At 30.7% G+C, this 9,596-nt stretch overlaps 1 protein-coding gene across 1 annotated transcript; it reads right to left on the reverse strand.

Moving 5' to 3' along the window:
- Nucleotides 1-763: 763 nt before the first annotated feature.
- Nucleotides 764-7,325, reverse strand: LOC111085505 (ionotropic receptor 21a-like). The gene is made up of 3 exons (XM_022384396.1): nt 7,100-7,325; nt 5,385-5,638; nt 764-4,560 (listed from the first exon to the last, which is right to left on the reverse strand). The coding sequence occupies exons 1-3, from the start codon at nt 7,319-7,321 to the stop codon at nt 4,347-4,349; spliced, it is 690 nt and encodes a 229-aa protein (XP_022240104.1). The 5' UTR covers nt 7,322-7,325; the 3' UTR covers nt 764-4,346.
- Between the last annotated feature and the right edge of the window lie 2,271 nt (nt 7,326-9,596).

Genomic DNA, 9,596 nt, shown 5'->3' on the forward strand with positions numbered 1-9,596 from the left:
GTGTTTTGTGTACGAAGCATATTTAAACTTACGGTTTAACTGTCAATTTTTAGGCGCCTGTTGGAATATGTATTGAGATGTAATGGTAATGTGTTATTGATAAGCGACGGAATGGTAAAACAAAAAATAGCTTAGCACGTTTCCTTGCATGTTTGTTTATGTTACTGTCCTTAAATTTAATGTTATAAACGTCGTATTTTTGTATTCGTATAAATGTAAAAGTACCGCTGTACAATTATTCAATAGAAATATTGGGTTTTCCATGTGAGCAAACACACATACACGCACAGATTGACTGACACACATTGTTCTTTTAGATATATAACTAGGTGCAAATGAAAATAAAAATAAATTAGCTTTTCAAGATTCTGTAAGAACGAGTAGATAGATATAAATAGCATAACTTTTACATGTGTGTTTGTTTTGACGCTGAGAATTGTAATAATAGGGGAAAAAAAAGGTGTGCGAAAAGTTCAATATCCTGCAAAACTATTATTTAATAAACAAATCTGCTATAATTCTGTGGTATAAATGTTTCAAATAAATAACTTACATACAACGAGGCTTGATTGTGATATTTTATTTGCTTTAATCATATATCTTCATAAGTGCATACTGAATCTAGTTAGAAGGATAGCGTCACTGAAAGCTATAGAAATACAGGAAGAAAATTTTCTAAAAATATTATATTTTAAAGAAGAAATTAATGATACAAGTTTCTTACTTGACCATATTCATTTATATTTACAATAAACTACCACTCTTCTAGAATTTTATAAACATATTTTGAAAATGAAATTATTTAGTATAATAGCACTTAAAACGTGCTCAATGATTTCTTCCATAGTGCCATGTTTATTTGTTAGAGCTATATTATGTTTTGAATATTACAGAAAAGCAATGGTACTTCTGAACTTTGTTCCTCTTATAAAACGAAATGTTGAGAGTTGTCTTGTGAATTTTGAACAAAGATGATTAGAATTATTACTTAAGCACCCTATATGGACTTTTAGGCATTTTTTATTGCACTATTAAGTTAAAATCAGTCAGTTAAAATTTTTTGTTAGATTGAAAATTTTATTTTCATCAAATCTAATTAAAGAAACACCACAGTATATAAGAAAACACAAGAGAAGAAATATATCGCTTTAGAGTTAATGAGATTATTCCAAAAGGTATTTAAGTTAATCAACTTTGTAGTTTTTTTATGGATTTCTTAAAGTATATAAAAATGCTTACTTATATAAGACCCCCCCAAGTGACACAGCGGTATGTCTGCGGACTTACAACGCTAGAAACCGGGTTTCGATACTCGTTGTGGGCAGAGCACAGATAGCCCATTGTGTAGCTTTGTGCATAATTACAAACAAACTTTTGTAGACCAACAATTTCCAATACAAGCCCTGTTTACGCTATGCTTACATTGTTACAATTAAGCATGTTTTCTTCAAAAGGAATGTAATAATATCACGAATGTTTTAAGGAAAAGTATAACTCTTTAAAATGGGTCATAAATAATGTTACAAAATAACTTTAATCATTAGATAAAGACTTTCCAAAATTCTTAAAGAGTACTATGTTCTACTTGAAAGCAAGTAGTGTGGGAAAGGAATACGTTTTGTAAATTTATTCAAAAACTTCCTAATATTTACAGTTGATCAGTATCTTAAAACCAAAGTGTAGGTTTCAAAATATTTCAAGATTTAAAAAATAACACCGTCATTTAATGTAAAAACATAATATGTTTTAAAGCAAGAAAATCTTTTTAGCATACTAAATACACCTTTGTAACACTCTTTAAAATGTTTAAATGGTGTTAGTAACCGAGAAAATGCACCTTTTCTTCAATATATCTTATTTTATTCCTTTAATATGCATAATTAACATCATTTTAACATCAATGCACAACTGAATACTTCATACTATATGTATGTCAACTTCAATATCATAGAATATTCCTATTTTAACACTTCAGCTTTCCTTTACAACACACACTAACTAAACAAAAGAACGTACTGTGCATGCAAGTATTGCAGAAATTCACTTATTTATACACTATTATATTTCATTATACAATATATGGTGACATTCTTCAAACTGTCTATGAATGGTAAATGTTAAACTTGAAACAATTGATGTATGATAATTTGGTTAAAATGATGTTTTCCATTTTGCCTATCTTTGAAAATAACTCAAACATTAATTGAATATGATAAAAACATGTATGTTTGAAACGAAATAAAAAACATTATTAAAGAAAATTAGACAATGTTCTTCATTAACAATCACGGACTTTATTAAAATCCACAACACACAAAAAGCGTCGCCTGTTCAAACGATTTACAAATATAATGCTACTGTTTAGAGCTGGTCAATATATACTTCTACTTTTTATTATTGCGTCACATCGTACCTCAGTTTTTAAATCACTGCGAAAATACATTTAAACATCAGAGGAACAAAGTTACTATATAACATTATGTACAATCCAAGATATAATGCAGTTAATCTAATATATGTCTAACGAACTTTTACGAATCCACTTAAACTTTTGCTTTTCGTTTTAATAAAAGCAAGTACATTCTATTAGGACAATGTTTTTTTAAATATAGTTATAGTATCTAATTCTAATTTCACATTGCATTACAGCTAGGCCTAATTGTGAGATTAAAGTTATACCTAACGTGATGTGACAATATTATTCTTTATATTTGCTACTGATGTTAGACTTATTTAGTCCAAACGTTTCATTAACTAGATTTAGTTTTACATTTCTTTAATATATAATTTGATGTGTATTAATTATAATTATAAATATTAACCAATTTATAAGTGCATACGTTTATATGTACAGATTTTACCCAAGTTATCTATTTCTAAAAGTCATAAACGACTTTGGCTTACCAGTATCATCATTACAAAATAGTTCCTATAAGTTAGCTTAAGAAGCTTATGAAAGCATAAAGGTTGGGATACTTATTTTATTAGCCTTGTAATTCTCGAAACGAAACAAAGTTAGGAGATTTGAAGTTCATTATTGAATCAGTCTTAACTCAAATGTCTAACATTTGGTTATTAAACTACTCTAATTTAAATCAGTACCCGAACAGAGGGGGGCAACGTCCTCCTTATTGAAACTAGTATCATTTTCGTTGCCGTTATTAACAGATTCACATAGATGGGGGGAGGGGGACGTTTCAAGGATGAGTCTTCCCTAATGCGCTTTGTCTTAACGAAGAAACCCAGCTGTGTTGAACCGTCCCATGTCAAATACTTTCTTCATATCCACTGTTAAAAGTATCCTTTACTTTTAGTAATTATTTCCTACAAAATGATTGTTAACTTTTAATTAAGCTTTGTCTTTTAAGGTATAAGTTATAACGTTATGCCTAAATGCCCCATTGCGATATGCAGATAAATAACCGTTTCATAATATGGTCTAATAATTAAAACAGAAGTTTGTGGTTACTTAAGAAAGGGATAGTTTTCTGGCCCTAATAATAATAAGAATCATTAATAATGAAATGCTTTTATATCCTATTAATTAATTTGGCATATCACATAGTAACACTACAAAAATAAACCCTACTCCAATTCTCACACATATGTTTCAGCTTGAACTACTATTTGCAATTATATGATTTTTTTTAGACTTACATACTGTTTTATATTAGTATGATAGTGCTACAGAACTGTAGTGACTACAGTAATTCAATAAATGACGTTCGAAAATTTGTCCATTCATTTGAAACTCCTAATGAAAATGAAGAGGTCGTTTTTTTGAAATGTGTTACTGACTCCTGATAATGCCGAGTAAAGAATCGTTTAGTGTTTGTATTTTTGTGTAATGTTAAGATGTAAGATTCACTAGAAACATTTTGTCTAGTTTACTTGAACATCATATTTCTCGACCCATTATTTGAAGCATTCTCTATATTCCCTATACTTTATATTTAAAGAACATAAAATAATACACAGTTTATTTCTCGTCTCATGAATATAACTTTCGATCGGTGCTCCCTTCTTCAACAGGAATAGATAGAGTAAATGGGGCAAAATTGTGTGGTCATTTTATCTCCCGATAACTCTGTCTAACGATTCTTTATCGTAACGTACTTTTGTCTTTCATCCTGATGAAGAAGAGATTGCCTTCAAAAGTGCTCCAATCTGTTGGGACATTTATAGATTGCAGTAATTCCTTTTTTATTTGTCGAAAGTACTATTCTTCTTAGAACAACACCTTAAATTTATATGTGTTTAAGAGGAACCTGTACTAAAGAATATGTAAAAGATTCAATATAGATCTAAGTTACAAAATTTACTAAATATTTCTATGTATTTTCTTCTTACCAAAAAAGCCATTCTACAACTAAACAAATGGCGGATAAAAATGAGCCAAATCCAAGGATGTAGAAAGCACCCTGTAAGTCTGTTAAGTTGAGAGGTCTTTCGTTATCTGAAAATGGCGTCGTAGTATTCTTGTCAATCTTGTAGAAGTGGTAAAAAGTAATGTCATTCATCCACTTCTGGACAAGCCCAGCTTTGACAGCCCGTCGGATGCTAAACACACATACACACACAAAGTTAGTTAAACTGAAGTTCTACAGTTCTTAACAAATTCGGAAATTAAAATCCATTAAGTGTTCTATATTAATTCACTTTCGTTGAGAAAAATCAACAGGATACAGAGATCGAGAAAAAAGTTCGACGACAAAGTACACCTAAAACGTGAAAGATACTAATTAAATGTAAATTCTGTCAAAAATATTATTGTGTATTAAAACTCTCTTCATTTTGGATGTTGAGCTTCAGCGAGTTTTGTTAATGCTTATACTCGAGAGTTAATTACATATTAAAAATCGGGTTTCGATACCCGCAATATGTGTAGATTTGCGGGTAAACACAAACTAACAAAATCTGGATTTAAATATGTAATTATGATGAATTCAGTGATTACGTCATAACATATTATAATTGTTTCGAAGTTACCATAGAAAGAAACATATCTGTTGTTTACATATATAAATAGGATCGTATAAACCTTTATATTTGAACGATTCATAAACAATGGGAAGCTGAAAGGAACAGGTTGTCTGATAATCAGTCTTCCATCTTTCCTGTATTAATCGTTTCTTAGGACAAGTACATTGTTTTGGAATTTCAGAATTTTTACCTCGAACAAATGAATGGTATGTTAGAAAAATGTATATTTTTGGGCGTTTATCTCAACTTAAAATTTTGATTTTAAGACACAAGTTACCTATAAATTTCTGAGGAGAGAGGAAAACATGGTCGATTGTTCTAATAAAAGTAACTTCATTGACTTGTATTAAAATGCAAACGATGATAATTATAAAATGTATTTAGAGTAACGCAGTACTTACAATGAATTAAATAGTTCCTGGTATAAAAAGTTTTTCTGGAAAGCCAAGGCCATGAAATCCATTCTTATATAATCGGCAGACATGACGTAATACTTTTTGTGATTGGCTGGCATTTCAAACAACATATTTAATTCGTTGTAGAAGAACCCATAATTTTGATGTTTTACTTCTTGCACTCCTTCGCTCACGTTGCTAACGATGAGTCTTTGTTTCGTATTGTCAGCAAGCTTTTTCAACAGCTCACTATGTGTTTTCTGTGACCCAGAAAAAATATTTTACCATAAAATATAATTATTCATATGAATAAATTTCTACCTCCAATTATTACAAACTCACGAGACTCCATTTTGCTAACCATCAACAAAGAAAACTAGTATTTAATTTTTTTTAGTTTCAGTAAATACTTTGTCACTTGCAAAGCTATGAATTAATCATGTGCAATATTACATCATTCATGATTAGATGGTAACCAAGGGTCATGTTGGTACCGGTTGGTAAGCATCCTGACAGAAGTAAGCTAAATTTCTATTATACTAGCAGATGTACCCATACGATGCACGTTTATGATTTTTTTTTCCCGAAATATGTCAGTGGCAATATAAAGACTGTAAGTATGGAAAATACAATTATTGATTTTGACCGGGCTTGGTTATTTTATTGTATTTTCTTTTTCAGTATTTTTAAATCATAAAGCAATAAATAACTTTCGACTTCAAAACATTTCACTTAATATAAGGGTGTCTATCTTGAGAGTATCTATAAACAATGTGTGAAGAAGAAATCTTTCAAATGGTTGATGGGATTTGAAAACGAAATGCAATTGTAGAATTAATGTTTGACCAGCTATGAGTATAAGTAATGTTTCTCACTGGAGCTATGAAATCTATGCATTTTAAAATAAAAATAACTTCTTCTTGACACATCCCGAATTATTCCTAGTTTATTAAGCTATATATAATAGGTCTGTATGCAGTAACCTAGGAGGAGTTAGAGAACACAAAAGCAAACAAAGTTTTCTCAAATTATAGGAGGATTTCAAGCGTACACGGTTATGTTTTGTATCATATTAGCTTATTCTTCAATAAAAGTTATAATAAGGGTATTGCCCTTAAATTGTTTTTCAGTATTTATTAATTTTAAGTGTTTTAGGACTATTTGGTTTCTGTAAAGGAACATGAGCTAATTATTTATCAAGTAAGAATATTTATTTAAATGTTCGTTTCGTTTCAGTTCAAAACAACATTGTTTTGCATAAACAATATATTTAACATTTTTAAATATAAAGTACGCCTTTTCGTTTTCAACATTGTTACGTCAATACTTATTCACGTGTAATTTGCTAATTGCAATAATTAGTTTTGATGAGCATCATTTTCTTAAACGCACATCTGTAGAAAACTAGGGGAATCAGAAACATCGATAGAGGATTTTTCGGGGTGGTGTTTGTTTTTAAATCCTTTGTTGCACATTTGTCTTCCCCAATATGCCTCCTAACAAAAACATGCACTATGCTATCCTAATAAGTGAATAAACTTACTAATTCTGTTCCAGAATTTGCTTTCATTCACCAAAACAACTTAAATGCTAAAATAAGAAAGTATAATGTAAGAATGGAAATATTTAAAAATAAATAAAATGATTTAGTAAATTAACTCAAATAATTAACGTGAAATAATACTTAATTCTGAAGTTTTGTGATGGATACTTTATCTTACTTCAAATTCCGTCATACAGGACGATCCCTTAACAGTGCCCCATGTGTAATATCCTTTTTCCACGGCGTCAACTAACATAAAGATATCATCTAACGACTTCTTATATCCTGGATACATCATGAAGGACGTTAAGGTTCCGCTGTAACAACCAAGAATCACTATAACAGCCAACCACCAAACTCCAACGAGAACTCTTACTGCCAGGGCTTCTGGGATTGTCATGTGTCCGCCTGTGAAATGATAATTAACAACTAATTTACAGCAAAGTATTTTAACTGTTACAGTTAAAGCAAAGCAGACAGCTTCGGAATGTTAAATAACCATGATATTCCAAAAGAAACGCTTCATGGGTTGTAGCATGTCTATTATAAAATATATTGGCTGTTATGAAATGTTAATTAACCCACAAACTTAAACAATGAATCAGGGATTGCCACATCTCCGTTTGAAAGGAAGACCGATCTATGTAAAAACTTGTCTTATCGCCGAACTCCAATGAGTATACTAACCAAAGACTGATTTGTTGCATGTTCTATTGAGTAAAATTTGCCAGCTCATAAGTAACAATGAATAAATGAGTTTCATTCCAGACTTGTACCTCAAGAAAACAATACATTACCATATATCAATCTGAATCTGTGACTAATTGCTATAAAGTAATAATTAATCACGAAACTTTCAGGAAGTCGCGAACCGATAGAGAATGGTGATTATTATATATCCAACTAAGGTCACAAATGGACCCGTGAACCCGAGGTTTCATGAGCCGTTTCTTATCTACTTGAGGGAAATGTATATTGTTGTAAACTGACAAATATATTAGGCCTTTAAACACCGGGAATAGTGGGATCGCTATATGCATTGCAGAAGGTAATGTTGATTGTAAAAACAAATAATACAAATAAACAATTCACTTCAATAAGAAGTCTCATACGGACAAAGATTTGGTGATTTTTTAAGAAAATAACTGAATGAAATCAATTTTAACTGTACTTATCATCTTCGCTTAATACTTATATCGCCAGGTATTCTATAACTGATCATGTTAACCTGAATTAACTATTAATAGTTATAAACTGAAAACTAGTTTCACTGGAGATTGTGAGAATTAATTGATATAAATCAAAAAAATAATAATCGAACTCAATCCAAGACTTGTATCGCCAGATTCCGAAACTCGTCAACTTCATCTTCATTTTATACGCTAAAGATTATGTGTATCTGATTTTGATCAAATATTGCTTTAAAACGTAGTAATGTGTTCCTCGTAGTTCCTTTTGTTTTTGACATATTTTTCTTTTGATATTAATTGATGAAAGGTAGAAATGACTGTTTTTTTTCTTGCGATTCCTTCGGTTTTTTTTAATGTTCTAGTTACTATATGCACTTTAAACTTATGGAAAAGCTCCTAAGCTCTCTGCCACTATTTCTAATTTTGAGGGAAAGTAGCCATTTTGTTTGCTTGAGAGCAAAGCCACATTAGACTATTTGCTGTGTCAACCGCAAAACATTGAACCTAGGTAGTTGTGTTGTAAGTCCTTAAACTTACCGCTGTTCCATCGGGGGATAGGGAAAGTAGGCAATCAACAGCACCCTACCTGCTAAGGAATTGAATGTCGCTCTTATAGCGCGCCCACAATTTAAAGTGTAAGGAACATTTTGTGGTTTTACATGGATTCGAACCCGGCTAGTCAGCTCTCTCAAGAGGCCATCTCTAGTTAGAGCATGAAGAATAATAAAAATGGTTCTTTTATTTCTCATTATTTCATCTGTTCAAATATATTCGTTTAGGTTTTAAGTATTTTTAGGGTAGCAAATAAAACACCACAATCAGGTTGATAAAAGTTTCTAGCACGTAATTATAGACTAGTTCCTTTAATGTTCTAGCTTTTCAGCTTTATCAGAGTTTACTGGGACATTTAGGTTTACAGCATTGAAAGTCGTACGTTGAAACGCTATTTATTTTCATTGAGAGCCATGAAGATGAAAGCTGTACAAATTGGCGAAGTGAATTCTCCAGCGTTGACATTAAAAACCAAATAGTTATTTCTATTTTTTATATCAGCAAGTTACATATGATTTAACTGTTTCCCCTTTTCGAATAACTCCTAAGTTTAATGACAAATGTGTAGTATTTACCGTGATTACAAATTCCACATGCTTAAAAACTTATTAAATCTTTCACATCTGTGATGCAACTCTTTTCGAAGCAACTGTGACATTTGAAGAGTTATATCGCTGGGTTCACTAGAATTTCCTAACCTATGATTTGAATCAACAGCAAGTTTTAATTTGTACATATGATAATTTTAGAAGGATAAAGCGAATGGTAATGAGAATCATGATGTATATAATTTGCTTCTTTTTTAAACTATCGATGAATAACTATTTTAGTTGTCTTTATCTTGCATTTGTTCGTTTTCCCCCGAAGGTAAGTCAGTCTACTATAGTTTAGCAACATGAATAATATGATTATAGTATTTTGGCACTTGTGTAT

This window comes from Limulus polyphemus, unplaced genomic scaffold, assembly GCF_000517525.1.
Source record: "Limulus polyphemus unplaced genomic scaffold, Limulus_polyphemus-2.1.2 Scaffold434, whole genome shotgun sequence".
Lineage (NCBI taxonomy): Eukaryota > Metazoa > Arthropoda > Merostomata > Xiphosura > Limulidae > Limulus > Limulus polyphemus.

What these genes read in the sequence shown, in the direction of transcription:
- LOC111085505 (XM_022384396.1), bottom strand. Translation starts at nt 7,321, where the DNA reads ATGACAATCCCAGAAGCCCTGGCAGTAAGAGTTCTCGTTGGAGTTTGG. An exon ending in CCTGTATGACGGAATTTGAA is followed by an intron (nt 5,639 to 7,099) that starts GTAAGATAAAGT and finishes TCTGGGTCACAG; the next exon opens with AAAACACATAGTGAGCTGTT. An exon ending in CAGGAACTATTTAATTCATT is followed by an intron (nt 4,561 to 5,384) that starts GTAAGTACTGCG and finishes ATGTGTGTTTAG; the next exon opens with CATCCGACGGGCTGTCAAAG.